Here is a 17,394-nt window from a genome sequence, read left to right on the forward strand (position 1 = left end):
GTTCCTGATTCTGAAAGTTATTACCAGTGCTTAGCCTCTCTGGTCAGCCTGTTCCTGCTAATATTTACCCATTAGTCCATTCCTGGCATTCAATGGAAATCGCTTTAGTTAAAAGTTGTGCCTTGCTGAAATTTCATTAATGCTAGCATTGAATGAGCTTGCAAAACCAGTCAAATGTACTCCTCTTTGAAAATCAAAATAGCTGGGAATCTAAAGTCAAAATAGAAAATGCACAACTGGTCAGGACTCATCTGGGGGATTTAAACAGAATTAAAGTTTCAGGTTTATCCTATGACTCTCTTTGCCCAGTTAAACCTGATTTAATTGATCATGTTCTCCAAACATTGCAGCAGCCAACACATACATAACAGCAGAAGATGCAGGAGTGGGACATTTAGACCCTCCGTTGTGGCAGATCTTTCCACCTCCCTGAACTAACTGAACACCTTGCTGTGGGAGATTGCAACCTTCACGTGGTCCACCCTGTTTCGACGAATGCAATCAACCTGGCGTGCACAAACAGAAGATCAAACAGAACAAGTTGTCTTACAACTTTAGGCTGTGCACGCCACACGCAAGAAGAAGACTGAATACCTTGATTCCTTTAATATCAAAAAATCTCTTAGTCACTCCCTTGAACATTCTCAGCAACTCAGCCTGCACACCCCTCTTAGGTAAAGAATTCCAAAGATTCATTACCCTCTGAGCAAATAATTTATTTCACATCGCTGTCTTGACTGGCCCATCATTATTTTAATACCCCTGTGATCCCCAGGTTTCAGGGAAATATAATTCTGGAATCTACCATCTTAAATCTCAAAATGTTCCAAAATATTGTAAGGTAAAATGCAGCAGTTTAATCTAACAAAAGGTGATTCCAATAAAAAATAATTGGAAAAAGGAATAGGACTGGCGGAAATCAAACATTTTATTTAAGAACTAAAGCCAATAGCAGGAAAATACTTGAATGTTTAGCCAAAGATATATAAAACACACACCAGGAAGCTGAAAATATAATAGGGAGTAATAATCATAGATTCCAAAGGGAAAAATCTAGTGCAGGCAGTCTTACTGAATTCTTGAAAGAAGTATCAGAAAGTATAAGAGTTATGCAGTAATTGTATATATTTGGATAAAATGGCACATATAAGTACACTTAGGCTGTGGGCCGAGGAGCTTTATTCTGCAGTTTCGTGACCCAAGTCACTAAACTACATGAAATTTTCACATATTGTGTAAAAAGATTTATATAAATCACCCCTGAAACTCGATATGAAGAAGACTTGCACATTTTTATTAAATTAGAGAAAAACCGGAAAAATGTCGGGAATTTTTTAGTCCAATCAAAGCACATTTAACATTGAGTTGTCTGCCAGTTGGCCAATCACGCGCTTTGTTTCAGGCTAGCACACAAAATGGCTGAGGGGGCTTCACAGATGCCTGTTTTACTGGAGATTCCGATGTGTTGTTCTGTGGAATAAATGTCGTGGAAACTTGCAGCAGGTAATTGTATTTAGTGGGAAAAGCATTAAAAAGGCTGAAGAAAGTGCTGCGAAGTGGATTAAAGTGCAAGAAAGCCTTCAAAGTCCCTGCTGATGTGCTGGAACACAAAGAAGGCCCCCATGAATCAACTCTAACTGAAAGGTAAGACTAAAGTCTGAATTTATGAAAATCTATCTGTATGGACTTTAATTAATTTAATTGCACCATTTTATAATGTGAATAAATTAATTCATTCCTCATTCATTCATTCATTCACTCACTCACTTACTCATTCATTCATTCATGAAATTGAGGGCCTAAACTATAACACAGTCAATTAAACATTGTCACTAATGCCAGCCTGTTGTAGAGTAATAAGTCTTTAACAAATAGTCTGAAACAAAGCGCGTGATTGGCCAACTGGAAGACAACTCAATGTTAAATGTGCTTTGATTGGACTAAAATATTCCCGACATTTTTCCGGTTTTTCTCTAATTTAATAAAAATGTGCAAGTCTTCTTCATATCGAGTTTCAGGGGTGATTTTTTTTAAATATTTACACAATATGTGAAAATTTCATGTAGTTTGGTGACTTGGGTCACAAAATCCTATTTCTAGACACATTTTTGATGCTCGGCCCACAGCCTAACTCTTGTGTAAGATTATGAATTCTAGAATCAAAGAAAAAACTAGAGAACATATTGAGGAATTGCAGATGCTAGTTTACACAAAAGGACATTTCATCACTAGAAAATATGTCAAGTTGGCTATAATACTGAAAACAGGCTTGTCCAACAGAATAGTTCAAAGGCAGTTACTCAGTTGGCGAAAAGGCGGGAAATGGTATTACAAGGGAATCTTGGTCCACTGTAAATTTCTATAAAATAGGAAATCAAAGGTAAAACTTTAGATTGTACAATTAAAATATTAAGAAGCCACCATGTTGGGAATTGCATTTTATTCAGAGGACTTCAACAAATTGCAGAGAAAATATGAAAAACCTTTCAGAAATAGTATTAAATTGGCAAATTTAACTTCTGTATAGAACAGATACAACAGACAAAGATAAAGCATTTTGGTTGGCACAATTACAGAAACCTTATGAAAAATTAGTGTCTACATGGGTGAGGAGGGACAGATATGCAAATAATTAAAGTTAGCCACACAGATTAATTATACCATAAAATACAGGATAAAATTGAAGATCAGTAAAATTATGTGAAACTACGTATTAAGCATGTAAATGGTTCTGGTCATTTGGATTATAAAAGGACACAAAAATGCAAGAAAAAGTGAAAAGAGATTAAATGGAAATAGAAAAGTTTAGCTAATAGAAACCAGGTGGAATGGGCTTGAGGAAAGTGAGGAATGAGTGCGACATGATGAAGACTTTAAGGTTATGAAAGTGTTGGTTATGGTAGACGCAGAAACTTTTCCATATAAGCAAGACTAGAACTATGGGCCATGAATATAAAATATGAAATAGTCACTAACAAATCTCATGGAAGTCAGGAGAAAATCTTTTATAGAATGTTTACTAATTGTGGAGGTGACAATAATAAGGGGTAGTTGAAGTAAATAAGGTGATATATTTAAAGAAACAAAATAAACATATCAGAAATAAAAGCATATGAAGATATAATGGTGATGTGGCTAAAAATGGGTAATGGGAATCGCAAGTATTCACATATGTATCGCAAGTGGGGTGGGGTGTGGGGACTAGTGGGGTGCCTCAGGGATCTGTGTTGGGTCCTTTGTTGTTTGTCATGTACATCAATGATCTGGATGAAGGTGTGGTAAATTGGATTAGTAAGTATGCAGATGATACCAAGATAGGGGGTGTTGTGGATAATGAAGAGGATTTCCAACGTCTACAGAGTGATTTAGGCCATTTGGAAGAATGGGCTGAAAGATAGCAGATGGAGTTTAATGCTGATAAATGTGAGGTGCTACACCTTGGCAGGACAAATCAAAATAGGCCGTACATGGTAAATGGTAGGGAATTGAAGAATGCAGTTGAACAGAGGGATCTGGGAATAACCGTGCATAGTTCCTTGAAGGTGGAATCTCATATAGATAGGGTGGTAAAGAAAGCTTTTGGTATGCTAGCCTTTATAAATCAGAGCATTGAGTATAGAAGCTGGGATGTAATGTTAAAATTGTACAAGGCATTGGTGAGACCAAATCTGGAGTATGGTGTACAATTTTGGTCGCCCAATTATAGGAAGGATGTCAACAAAATAGAGAGAGTACAGAGGAGATTTACTAGAATGTTGCCTGGGTTTCAACAACTAAGTTACAGAGAAAGGTTGAATAAGTTAGGTCTTTATTCTCTGGAGCGCAGAAGGTTAGGGGTCTTGATAGAGGTCTTTAAAATGATGAGAGGGATAGACAGAGTTGATGTGGACAAGCTTTTCCCTTTGAGAATAGGGAAGATTCAAACAAGAGGACATGACTTCAGAATTAAGGGACAGAAGTTTAGGGGTAAGATGAGGGGGAACTTCTTTACTCAGAGAGTGGTAGCGGTGTGGAATGAGCTTCCAGTGGAAGTGGTGGAGGCAGGTTCGTTGGTATCATTTAAAAATAAATTGGATAGGCATATGGATGAGAAGGGATTGGAGGGTTATGGTATGAGTGCAGGCAGGTGGGACTAAGGGAACATAATTGTTCGGCACGGATTTGTACGGCCGAGATGGCCTGTTTCCGTGCTGTAATTGTTATATGGTTATATGGTTAAGTGTTGGACTCATTGAGCCACACAATTGTGCTTTAAATGGCATGTTCTGGCAAGTCCACAAAATGATATTGTTTCTAAAGGTTTTAGGACCTTAACAAAGGAGAGAATAGTAGAAAGACACATGGCATGGTGGAGGTGACAGGGATATATAGAGCTTAGGACCTGGACAGTTGAAGAAAATGCTTTCAAATGAAATAATAAGGAAATTCATGGGAGGTACATCTCAAAAGATTATGGGGCTGGGGGAAGTTACAGAGAAAGGGATTGGCAAACGACATGGAGTGATTTGAAATTAAGATAAGAATTTTAAACTCAAAGCATTGACAACCAATGTAGATCAATAAACACAGGGGTGAGGGGGGAATGGGAATTGATGCAAATTAGAATACAAGCTACGGAGCTTTCTACGTTAAAGTTTATGGAGAGTGTGAAATTAGGACACCAGACAACATAGTATTGGATAGAAAATTTGGAAATTATAGGGAATATTGATCGAATTATTGAGATACTATTCCCTCTTGTAATGGTGTGGCTGAGCATGACATAGTTTAAGATAATAAGATCATTTCAGTCAACAAATTATCATGATCCATGATTTATTGTTTGAAAGGGTGTAGTAGCTGATTCAAACATATCTTTCAAATGAGAATGGGATAAGTGCTCAGAAAGTCATTTGCGGGGCAAGAGAGAGGGAATTGGAATTAATTGGGTAGTTCCTTCAAAGAACCAGTACAAGCACAAATTGTCTCCCAGTGTGCTATACAATTCCATGATACTGCAATACCAAATGGCCACTTGGACAGGCCTCCAAAGGTCACAGAAGCCCCTCGGAAATCATACTCAAGCATAATTTACCAGCTCAAGGAAAGATGGCTGTTGTTAGGGATGGGGGAGGTGAAAATGTGAAGGGAATAAAAATATTTTTAGAAGAAAAAACATCAAAAAGTTCAGGAATCTGAAATATTCATGAAGAAAAATGTTTGATTTACAGCGAGGAAGTAACAATCCGCAGAAGAAATTTTCACTGCACATGTAATGCACAGTAAGATATATCGGCACAATCGGGAGATTGGGAGCCCAGAGACTAACGAACAGCATTCAAAGAGCCCAAGCGAATTGATGGAGCTGCATTTCAATTCAACACAGATTACTAACAAGTTATGAGCCAGGTATGGTAAATGTTAAAGGTGGACACATGATGGTATACATGAGTAAAAAAGGGAAAAAGGAAATATATCCGATTATTATTCACTCATTATGTGCATCTTATTCACATTAAGTTGTTATCAGGCAGACTGAGTAGTAACGAGAATGCCTGAGCGGTGAGAAGCAATTCTTAACTGGGTCAGATTTGCATTATTATTTGCAGAGGGCTGCATAGCTTCAAAAGGATGTTGATAGCACTGACTGAGTGCAGAAATTCTTCTTCTTCGCAGTCCTTCAGAATTAAGGATGACTTACTTCACTGAGTTTCCTAACCAATGTCGAATCCTTAATCACTGCCGCAGGTGAAGTAGGTGACAGGAAGTATGCAGGTGGTTTGAGAATGGGTGGACTCCTTGCACCATCCCCACCGATTTTATGAGTGGTCTTAACATGTGGTCTTTATGGTCTTAATGTGTTTCCAAATGCCCTTTATGTTAAGTGGCCATGGGCTAAAGATTCCCACCAGTCGGTGGGGATAATACACTTTTTCAAGGAAGCTTTAAAAAATCCTTAAAATGTAACATTTGTACTCAGGTAATTCTCTTGCCGTGACAATATTCAGAATAGGATATCGGCTTCAAGAATACGGGAAATGGGGCTCATGGGAACCAATTGAGTTTTGGGCCTCAAAATGTCACTGGTGTCACTTTGAAGGAACTACCCAATTAATTCCACTGATTTGCTTATTCTACCAGTGTATTTGGATGATTTTGCAGAGATACCATTGGTGGTATCTCTGTGTGGAAACAAAGAACTGCAGATGCTGCTTGACACAAAAGGACACAAAGAGTTGGGGAAGTTGCCAATGTATGCCTGAGACAAGGACTGTTCGACATAACCGACGAAAAGGCGGGCATAGCTGGAGCCGATGCAAGTGCCCATAGCAACCATGCATTGTTCTGCCTCTCCTCTCTCCCAGCTTTCTTCACACTCCCTCCCCTACAATCAGTTTGAAGAAGGGCCCCGACCCAAAACATCACCTATCAATCTTCTCCAGAAATGCTGCCTGGCCCGCTGAGTTATTCCTACACTTTGTGTTTGTTTGGTGGTGTCTCTCCAGTGCTTTGAGGTGCCTGGTGGAATGAATCTATGTCTCAGAAGTATACAGCAGGAGAGGGGTCCGTGTTCCCCACTTTATATCAGTTTGGAGGTTCAACACTTTATTCCTGTCTCCCATTGGTAAATTTCATAATCAGTGTCTACCTTGATTGTGAGGAGTCTTTACAGATATAAGAGGTAGCCCATCTTTCCCAGGATCTCATTATGGATTATCTACTGTCTAAAGGCAGTGTTTATTTTATAGATGAAATGTGTGAAGTCCATATTCTCTCGTGCTGCAGTAAAAGAGTCATCAACTTGGAGCTTCTTCTCAGAAGGTGCACATGAGCAAGTGTGATCTAGGTGATACAACTTACGGACGAGGTTGAAGTGACCTTGGTATTGGAGTGGAGGCAACAAAGGACGGACATTTCCCATTTGTCCTGTAGATTAGTTCCACTCCAGCCAGAAGCTTGAGGTAGCTTACAGCATTGCAGCAAGTAAGATTGAGAAAGGTTTTGGAATAGTGACGCAGCCCTGCTTGATGCCAGTTCGCACAGGATTGGGTCTGTTGGGGATTCTTTGACTAAGATCACAGCTTGGAGCAAACACGATATGCAGATGAAAATTTTGCAAACCGCCACAAATGAGAAAGATGCTAAACAATCTTATTTGATTGCTTCAGTGAAGTGCAAAAATGCCATGTAAAGAAATTACATTGATATTTTCAACACTAAAACTAGGGATATACTCCACATGAGCTAACTTCTGCTATACTTCAGCTAATTTTGTCAACATTCTTTAAAACAATTAAGAATCAATTCAAAATGTTATGTTTTGAGTTAAGGATCATAAGATATTTTAAGAAAAAGAAAAGGTTGATAAACCTTTTCATCTTCTCAAAATATCTCTCAATCCTTTCTATCTCAACTCAATTACATCTATAATGCTTTTAAACTGCCTGTTGTGATACACTCCCCTGTTAACATATTCCACAAGTTGTTTAAACTTTAGATGAAAATCTTTGCTTGAAACATTTTTCAACTAACTTCTTCATGTTAAGTGATTCCCTATTGTATATAAACTTTTCAGTTTAGGAATATTGCACGGTCACTTCTGTTTACCCTTTCTTAAATTTAAGTCAGTTCACCGTGAGTGCTCCATTTTCACAGCGAAAAAAAGAGCAAACCCTATCAAAATCTTTACTGATTATTTTATCTGAGGTCTCTATCTATTTCTCATCTACATGTTTTCCAGGTATTCACAGTAATCTGGTCATCACATATCTGCATTATCTTAAATACATTACACTACTTATTGAATGTCCAAATAAAATACTAAATTTAAGGAAGACTGAAACTATTTATTCTACCCCAAACCTTATTTCTTAACCTCCATTTCTATCCCAGAAACTGTTTGACGTCAGGATGTGTGAAGGAGGGGTATGAATGAATGATTAAGTTTATTGGCCAAGTATTCACATACAGGGAATTTGCCTTGGTGCTCCGCTCGCAAGTGACAACATGACATACAATAACAGTTAGGAATGACACATAAAACATTAAACATTAATAATAAAACATTATCAAGCAGAGATACCCTGCCCCACCCTGCCAAATAACCATTCGAAAATGTACAGAAACATTTGCTCTTACAAATGCTTAAAATTTTAAATTCCTGTACACAAACAACTCCTATAAAGAGGCTTAAAATATTTCATTATATTAGAAATTGTATTTAAAATCGAGTTGTTGTTCTAACTTGTTTTCTTTGGAAAAGGGGATACAGGAAGGACATAGCCTGTCAATGATGTACTTATCTTCAATTGTATAGTAAACCACAGAATATATTAGGTTTTTCTTAATGCACAAGGAGAATAACCAAATTGAAAAGCCCCAAAAGAGCATAGCAATTAATGGTTTACTTAACTAAGAATTAATATTTATCCATAATAAAGCATTACCAAAAGGACCTAAAAATGAATTGGATCGTTTCCACAGCTCAGAGCTCCAAGGACATTGGTCAAGACTTTTCAGTGCATTTTACTACAATAAGGTACCGTTGAATTGTAGCCACCATTGTGGGAAACATGGCAGCCAGGTTACGCACAAATTCCCTTCCTTTCCCTTCTGTCTTCTTGGACTGTTGGTCAACCTCAAGAGAAAATTAGCAAGGAACCTACTCCCAACCATTCAGTAAGAGCCGCCAGAAGCCCACTGAGTGATCAATTGAATAGCTCCTCCTGCAGTTTGAAATGTTTGTAAATTCAACCACGCAGCAAAGATTGTGAACTGAGGCAGATTAAGATAACCCTGCATATCATCTCCATGTTCCCTCTTCAGGTGCCGTGAATGGTGGAACTTGACAATGAGTCTTCATCAACTGTTCAGTTGTGCACAGCAGAACATGATCCAGTCTTTGCTAACGGGTGCAAACATACTGTGGGAGCCATTTATGTTGAGGCTAGCTGCTGTTAGCATATTATATTATTTTGTCTAGATATATCTTGGACACTTGGAGGGCGGTCATTAGATGCACAGAGTGGCGTATATATATGGGCATAGGGGACAGGAAGTGACAGACACAGGGAGGGAGAGCATACAGTTCTCACCAGACCAGGGACAGAATGGCCAGCTACAACTTGCATGCAGTATAAGGAATACCTGGTACGTTCATCTCTTTGTTCGTACAACTACTTCAATAAACAACCAATGTAACTGGAAATAATGACTGGAAGATCTGTTCTATTAGGCCTGCGTAAGATCACTCCTACTTACCTGTGTAGTAAAGGCAACTGGGAAAGAGGTCACTGGATAAGTTGGAAATTTGCCATTACACATAGAGAGTTACACTCTGATTCATACCCTTAAACAAATAAAGTACAGATATGTTTGGTTTGGTTGATTATTGTGTATTCTGAGATACAGTGAACAACATTGTGTGCTGTCCAGTTGAACCATACCATACATTAATACAATTAAGCCATACACAAGTACAACAGGAAATGCAAAAAGGAAAATACCAGAATGCAGTGTTATGGTGTTACCATTCCAGGGACAAAGCTACAATTACAAAGAAAGTACAGATTAAAAAGAAGTACAAAATCCACAATGAGCTAGGTTGCAATATCAGGATTACATCCTAGCTTAAGAAATGATGTAATGAGACATGTTTACAATTGTGCTTGATTTGGATATTACAGCCACTCAACAATTCACTCCATAAGAACATTACTCGAATTCCTTCTGATTCAGAGTTTGTCTGTTTTCCTTCATTTCAGAATCCATAGCTGTTATATACCTGTTGCCCTTGACTTTCTAAGGGAATTGATGCTAAAGAATCCTTGGTAAGTTATTCCACTGCATTACATGGATGATGTGCTGCGTCCAGAGTGTGCTCGTGGTAGAGGCAGTGCATCAAGTGAGCTACATTGTTTTGGATGGTGTCAAGCTTCTTGAGTGTTATTGCAGCTGCACTTTATCAGGCAAGAGGAAATCATTCCATCGCACTCCTAGCTTGTGCTTTATAGGTGGTTTAGGGAGGTAGGAGATGAATCCATTATGAAGGGAGTTGTAGCAAAACCAGTGTGGTTTTATAAAAGGAATATCATGTTTGTCAATCTTATTGGAATTCTTTGAGGATGAAATGAGGAATGGGAAATGAAATGAGAAATGGAAGCTAGTAAATACAGTATATTTTCATTTCCAAAAGGCATTTCATATTGTAAAACATAAAATGTATACAGGATATGAGGACATAGGCTTATGTAAAATGTATAAGAATATGGATAATGGATTGGCTAACTAATGGAAAACGTAAATAAAAACAGAAAATACAGGAAACACTCAGAACATCCAGCAGCATCTGTGGAAAGAGAACCAGTTAACTTTTTAAGTCCCGAATCTTTCATCAGATGAAGGGTTCTGAACCTGAAGCATTAATTATTTCTCTTTCCACAGGATGCTGCCCGACCCGCAGTGTACTTCCAGTATTTTCCAGTGTCATTGCATGGCATTTATGCTCCACAAAGATAATGTGCTGCTTCCCAGCCCGTGCCTGAATGTTATTCAGGTCTTGCTATAAGCAGACTCAGGTTGATTCATTATGTGAACAGTTGAGAGAGGAACCAAACTCTGCAACTATTAGCAAACACCCCTATCATTTTTCATAGCAAGAAGATCATTTATGAAGTAGCAAAAAGTGGTTGGAATAAGATCTGTGTTAAGGGACTCCTGGAGCAATGTTCTTGAGTTGAGATGATCTGGGGTTGAAATGATTGATTTCCATCAACCATATTCATTTCCCATTGTGCCATAGATCCAGTCATTTGAGACTTTCTTTCCCAATTAAATTAGTTCAATTTTAATTTGGGCTTCTTGATATCTTACTCAGTCACATGCTGCCTCGAGGACAGAGACTTCTTCCTCTCCTCTGTAATTCAGCCCCCCATTTATATTTTGGACCAAGGCTGCCCAGTAGCATTGTTGCATAGTCTTCCTTTCATATTACAGGATACTAATAATATTGGAGGGTAGCTAATGTTATCCCACTTTTCAAGAAAGGAGGGAGAGAGAAAGCAGGGAATTATAGACCAGTTAGCCTGACATCCGTGGTGGGGAAGTTGCTGGAGTCGATTATCAAAGATGTAATTGCGGTGCATTTGGATAGCAGTAACATGATCGGTCCAAGTCAGCATGGATTTACGAAGGGGAAATCAAGCTTGACAAATCTTCTGGAATTTTTTGAGGATGTAACAAGTAAAATGGACAAGGGAGAGCCAATAGATGTAGTGTAACTGGACTTTCAGAAAGCCTTTGATAAGATCCCACACAGAAGATTAGTGGGCAAAACTAGAGCACATAGTATTGGTATTGACATGGATAGAAAATTGGTTGGCAGACAGGAAATAAAGAGTAGCGATTCACTGGATGCATTCAAAAGAGAGTTAGATAAAGCTCAGGGCCAGCGGAATCAAGGGATATGGGGAGAAGGCAGGAACGGGGTACTGATTGTGGATGATCAGCTATGATCACATTGAATGGCGGTGCTGGCTCGAAGGGCCGAATGACCTACCCCTGCACCTATTGTCTATGTATCTATGGATCTTTTTTTTATATAATTATGTGTAGAATCTGTCATTATCATTTTAAACTCAATTCCACTAATCAGCCTAATGTTCTACTAGAAAGCAAACGTAACTAGTGACTTTGTCTTGTGTTGGGGCAGGATATTATTATTTGCCCCTGGTTTGATCAAGGCTCCCTCTGGTTTATACAGGTTAAGTTCTAAGGTGCATCATCAGTTATCTCGGTGCACAACGAGCCTTATCCTGTTCAGTGTTGTCCACATGCTCCAGGGCACATTGAAGCTCATCTCGTAGGAGACAACAACCTGGCTGCTCAACACCTGGCTTGAGATCTAACTATTCCTTTGGTTTATGTTTCATTCGCAAGAGAAAGATAAGAGAGTGATATTTGAAAGAATTACTAATCACTGATCTGGAACTTTTTTACATTCCTTATCTTTGGTGATAGGGAGGGAAATTTAATTGTAGTATTCAAAGGAAGCTGCATAAGAATCTGAAATAAAAAAATAAAACTGCAAGGCTACATGGAGAGGTACAATGAAGTGACAATAGCTGGATAGTTCTTAATAAAGCCAGTACAAATGCCATGGAAATCTTCCCGTACCATACTGATTCTGTGTCTTTCTACCTGGGTTTTCAACCCCCATTAGTTTTGAAACAGCTGATCAAGTCACTGGGGACATCCAGTGTGATTGTGATAAAAGTTATATATTTCTTCTCTTCCATCCTGACCTCTGTTCTGCCCTTGACACGATTGGCTATGTTGTCCTTCTTGAATGCCTCTTGCTGGTTATCCAGCTGATCTCAGGGAAATGCCTGGGCAAAGTCAAAGACAGATACTCACCTACAATGGCTTCTCTTCCATTATCCATGCTATTACCCCTGGTAACTCTTAAATAATCCATCCTTAATCCTCCTCCTATTTCCCATTCAATGCTATTACCTGGCAACATAATTTGAAGACAAAGTTTGCTGACGTCCAGTTCTACTACACCACCACTTTGTTTGACCCAACATTATCTGACTGGTGCATTCAACACTCATTGTGCAGAGATATCCTTTCATCCTATCACTATTTCTATTCCCAAACTACTGATTCCAGACAATTTCCTGGCAACTATCTGAAGTTTACCAAGATAGCTGAAGTTGCAAACCTTAGTGTCTTGTTTGCCCTGAGGTGAACATTGGTTCACATACCCTGACTATTATTAAAAACTGACCATTTCCACATCTGACATCGCTGCCTCTATCCTTGCCTCAGCTCATCTGTTCTTGAAAGCTTCTCGTCTGCTTATCTTCCCTTTAGACTTGACTATTCTTGCATATTCCTGGTTAGCCTTGTTCATTATCTCCTCCATAACTTGAGATTATTATGGTTCCCTTGTCCTAGAAAACATTGCTTAGTTAAGCAATTATTCCATTTTAAAATTAATATTCGGGTTTCCAAATATCTTCATAGCTCATTCCTCTTCATTTCGAGTACCTCCTCCCGACCTGCATTCATCAGAGGGTATTCAAGAGGTACAATTTCTTGAATAACTCACATTTTATTCACTCCACCATTCCACCATGAATTACTCCAGTGTTCCATAATTGCTCAGGCATGATGGTGCATCAATTGGTGCTGCTACTTCGCAGCTCCAGGGACGTAGGTTCAATCCTGACCTCAGGTATTGTCTGTGCAGAAATTGCATGTTCTCTCTGCGCTCATGTGGATTTATTTCACGTGCTCTGGTTTCCTCTTTCCCCCCTCTCCCCCTATCCAAAAACATTCTGGTAGGTTAATTAGCAACTGTAAATTACCATTTGGTGTAAGTTAAGGGCAGAAAGAATCAAGGGAGAATTGATGGATTGATGGGCTTGCATGGGAAATAGTCCATTGCAGGGGATAGGGAGATGAGAAGAAGAAGAATTGGACTAATAGAACATAGAATGCCCTTCGGCTGACAATATCTGTGCTGAACATATTGACAAATTAAATTAAATGTCTGCCCACACTTGAACTGAATACCTTAATTCCTTGCATATCCATTTGCTTATTAAAAAACCTCTTAAATCCAAGTTGGTCCAACCTCTTTATGGGTCATACCATCAAATCCAGGCAGCATTCTGGTGAATCTCTTCTGCACTTTCTCCAAAGCATCCACGTTCATCCTGCAAAACTGCACATAATATCAATGCGATTGTCCCCTATAGACCAGTTGAGACAAATGATCACCTATGTCGTTATACATATTACTTAAGATGTCTTTGAATTGAATTGAATACTTTATTGTCACATGTGACAAGTCAGTGAAATTCTTTGCTTGAATAGCCAAGGTAGTCGCCCATAAAGGGTGCTTACAAAGTTACAAAATATGGAAGCACAAAATTAAAAATGAAACAAAATCCCTCCCCAAACTAGCTTCTCTGAATATTTTCCAATTGTGGAGATGATTTCTGATTATTTAACACGAGAACAGAAAAGTGTACTTTAATAAAATTTGGAGAAAAATACAATAAATATTTTTTCTTCCAATTAAATTTGAGGCTTTAAGTAATGAGTGCCAAATGTTATGAAGGGTTCTGATAAATGCTGGTTATTCTATTTGCGGGACTAATTTAGGAGTGAAGCTTTTCCTTGCTGAGCTGGTGCTCTGAGTTGCAGTGTAGCTATAGAAGGGATTTTTTTTTTTTCCTTCCCCAGCCTTGCCTGTGTCAGTTCAGCTTTCACAGTGGATTTAAACAGCAATGAGGAACCGCCTCACTCCCATTGGTTCGAAGCACACGGGGCGGGGTGGTGATGCTGTCTATCAGCTCACGATTCTGCAGTCTGAGTGGCCAGGGAAAATTGCAAATGACTCATTCATGCCATATAAATGCCCTAAACCTTCTTACTGCTCGCAGTGTCAGTGCAGGAAGAAGAGGGAAGGCGTATTGTGGGTTGGGAACATATATACACACACAGGCACTCAGAAAAAGGCGAAGGTTCTCTGCCGAGCAGTGCTCCCCTCCCGCCCCAGTACAGGACTGGATTTTTGTTTGTGTGTGGGGGCAACTAACAAAAAGTGGCTTGTTCATTGAGTGGAGAACCAACGGCGGTCGGTCATGATGGATTGTGCCGTCAATGCACAAAGCTTGATCACAATCTCTCTCCGCAAAATCCACAATTCGAGAACTCAGAGAGGAGGTATCAAGCTTCACAAGAACCTCCTGGTCTCCTATGTGCTCCGAAACGCCCGGCAAGTCTACATGAGCGAGAAGTACGCCGAGATCTACGGCATGCACCAGTACGAGGAGGTACACGACATGTTAGACATCTCGGGAGGGATCCAAGGCAATCACCCGCTCGAAGTGGTGGAAGAGATGGTGGAGGCAAACAGCGGCCAAGGGGAGAACGTCTGCAGCCCGCTCGACCACCAGCCCGGCCACCTGCACACTCAACTCAGTAAGGACGCGGAACCTGAGCACCCTCTATACCGGCTCTCTTGCTCGGCTTCGTACCCAGGCACGAACTATGAGCCGTCGGGAGGTGGTGGCGTTGGTGGGACCCACTGTACCAAGACCACAGTGCTGGATCTGGACACTCACACGGTCACCACGGTGGACAACGGCTACCTCCAAGACTGCGCCTGTTGTTGCGCTAGCAGTACCGGCGGCAGGAAGCGCAAGTCGGACTCGAACAGTAGCTTTTACCCAAACGAAGCAGAAGACTTTTCTTCGCCGGTTAAGCGAGTCCGGTTCGAAGACTACTCTAGCTCCGGTCAAACCTTGGACTGCACGGACCCTTCCAACATCTCTAACCTTATCTCCATCTTCGGCTCGGGCTTCTCCGGCTTGGTGAGCCGGGCGGACTCGGAGCAGTTGCTTCAGTCAGAAGTCAAACAGAACGGGCAATTGTGCAGCAAACAGGCGCTCGCCAGTTTAGGGGCATGGACTAGAGCGATCGTGGCTTTCTGAGCGCTTTCCCGTGTGTGTGTGTGTGTGTGTGTGTGTGTATGTGTGTGTGCGCGATGCGTGTGCTTGTGCTGTGTTTATTATTTTTATACTGTAACGGGCAGAACAAATCTGGACCACACTTCCAACTGGAGACAAATGTGTTGGGTTTTTTTGTTTTGGAGGTTCGGAACTTTAAAAGCATAGCAACTTAAAAAGTCAATCGTTTACAATGTAAGACTTGGAGGTCAGCACCCCCACGACCCCTCCCCCGGAAATTGGATGATCGACTTGCGTAAATCTTTGATGGGGTTGGGGAGGTAGAATGAGGGTTTTTTTCCCCCAGAGCTAAAAAACGAGAAGCCACGGATTTTGAGTGCCACTTTTTTTCCAAACCAGCGCGAAATTGGTGTCGCTTTAAGAGGAGCGCTGTCCCTTTAAATGGTGTCAGACTCCCTGACGCCAGGGATCGTCGCCGTTGGGTTGAATGGGGGCGGGGGGAAGCTGGCGGCGTCACGTGACCCGGCCCTGCGCTTTTAAAGGAGACATGCACCGACTCTCCACAATGCGGAATTAAATTGATCTTGTGGCGCAACTTTTTTATCCCGAACACGTCTCCTTTTAATATTCAGCAGACTTCTAAACGTTTCCTAAATTTTAACTTTTTTATTTGAGATAACGAGACTTCAAATTGCATTAACTTCTACTCCCTTTTGGGAGTGGTGGGGCCCATTGGCTCGCTATTGTTTTAAATGTTGGTTTTCCTGCATTGGGAGCACTTTTTAAACGCTGTTTCTGAAATTATTTTCATTCCGCGTTTTTTTTAACGATGGCGAAACATCAACCAATTATAATTTGGAAAGATATTTACCCCTTTGTTAAAACTTTAACGCGCGCAATGTGAATCGCGAACAATTCGTCCAAAGTGTATTTGAAATTACAATAGTGGAAGACTTGTAATGTTGATTCTCCTGTGCGTTTGCTACGAATTTTAAATGCAGAGCACTGAAACAGTGTAGTGATTTCTATTTTAAAGTCGATATTGCGCTGGTAACATCCCACCTAACATGGAAAAGTCACCCGTCTGACTGGTCTGCATAGTATTTTAACGCAGAATGATTTCCTACACATTCCCACTCCCAAATTAAACTTTCATCTGGTTATAGTCGTGGGCAGTAGTCATTGAAACGGCGCGATGTGATGGATGCGGATTAAAACGCTACTTCAGACGAGCATTAGTCCAGATGAGGGTTGCAATTTTTATTTTTGCGTTTTGTAAATAGAACAGTTCTTCCCCCCCCCCCCCCCCCCCTTGATTAATCTGGTTCCAAAAGCTTTTCAACGTTTTGTTTTGTCGTCGAGCAGTTCAACACAGTAAACCTTTTAACGTGAGCGTGCAGTTAAATGGTGAGGCTGTTAACAGTGTTTCCATTTTATGAATCGGTAAACTGAACGAAATGTTACCCGATGCAAAATTTCTTGCCAAAGTTTGTTTGGCGAAGCCTTTTGTTGTAAAAAGGTGTTAAGGCTCAAAGTTTTTAATGAAACGTTTATAGCGTGTAACTGACCAGTTTTAATTTGGGAGGTTTCATCTGTCAACATCATCTCTACTGTGTTTGTATCTGTACTTTTGTGCTTTTAATAAACAGTATATCATTACCAACTTGAACGGTTGATACTTTTAGTGCACAACTATTTTAAAGAATCTTTGAGTTCCTTTCAAACTTGTGTCAATTCCCCAGCCGTGCGTTTGCAAAGTGTGCGCGTTTTGCTTCAAATCGCTGTGCTGCGTCTTAAAAGGTTACATTGAGAACCGGTGTATTTTTTAGTTTAAAAGATTAAGGAAGGGTTCTGATTGAGATCTGGAGTGAAATTTGTGTTGACAAATTTACTTGGTGGGATCAAGGCGACTAAATGTGAGATTTGGAAT

At 40.0% G+C, this 17,394-nt stretch overlaps 1 protein-coding gene across 1 annotated transcript; it reads left to right on the forward strand.

Moving 5' to 3' along the window:
* Positions 1-14,414: 14,414 nt before the first annotated feature.
* On the forward strand, positions 14,415-17,125 carry ier5l (immediate early response 5 like). Its single transcript, XM_033049453.1, has one exon. It carries the CDS (start codon positions 14,637-14,639, stop codon positions 15,486-15,488), a length of 852 nt encoding a protein of 283 aa, XP_032905344.1. The 5' UTR covers positions 14,415-14,636; the 3' UTR covers positions 15,489-17,125.
* The last annotated feature ends 269 nt before the right edge of the window (positions 17,126-17,394 follow it).

This window comes from Amblyraja radiata, chromosome 32 (genome assembly GCF_010909765.2).
Source record: "Amblyraja radiata isolate CabotCenter1 chromosome 32, sAmbRad1.1.pri, whole genome shotgun sequence".
Taxonomy (NCBI): Eukaryota; Metazoa; Chordata; class Chondrichthyes; order Rajiformes; family Rajidae; genus Amblyraja; species Amblyraja radiata.

Excerpts from the sequence above, each read along its gene's own strand:
- ier5l (XM_033049453.1), top strand. The coding sequence starts at position 14,637 with ATGATGGATTGTGCCGTCAATGCACAAAGCTTGATCACAATCTCTCTC.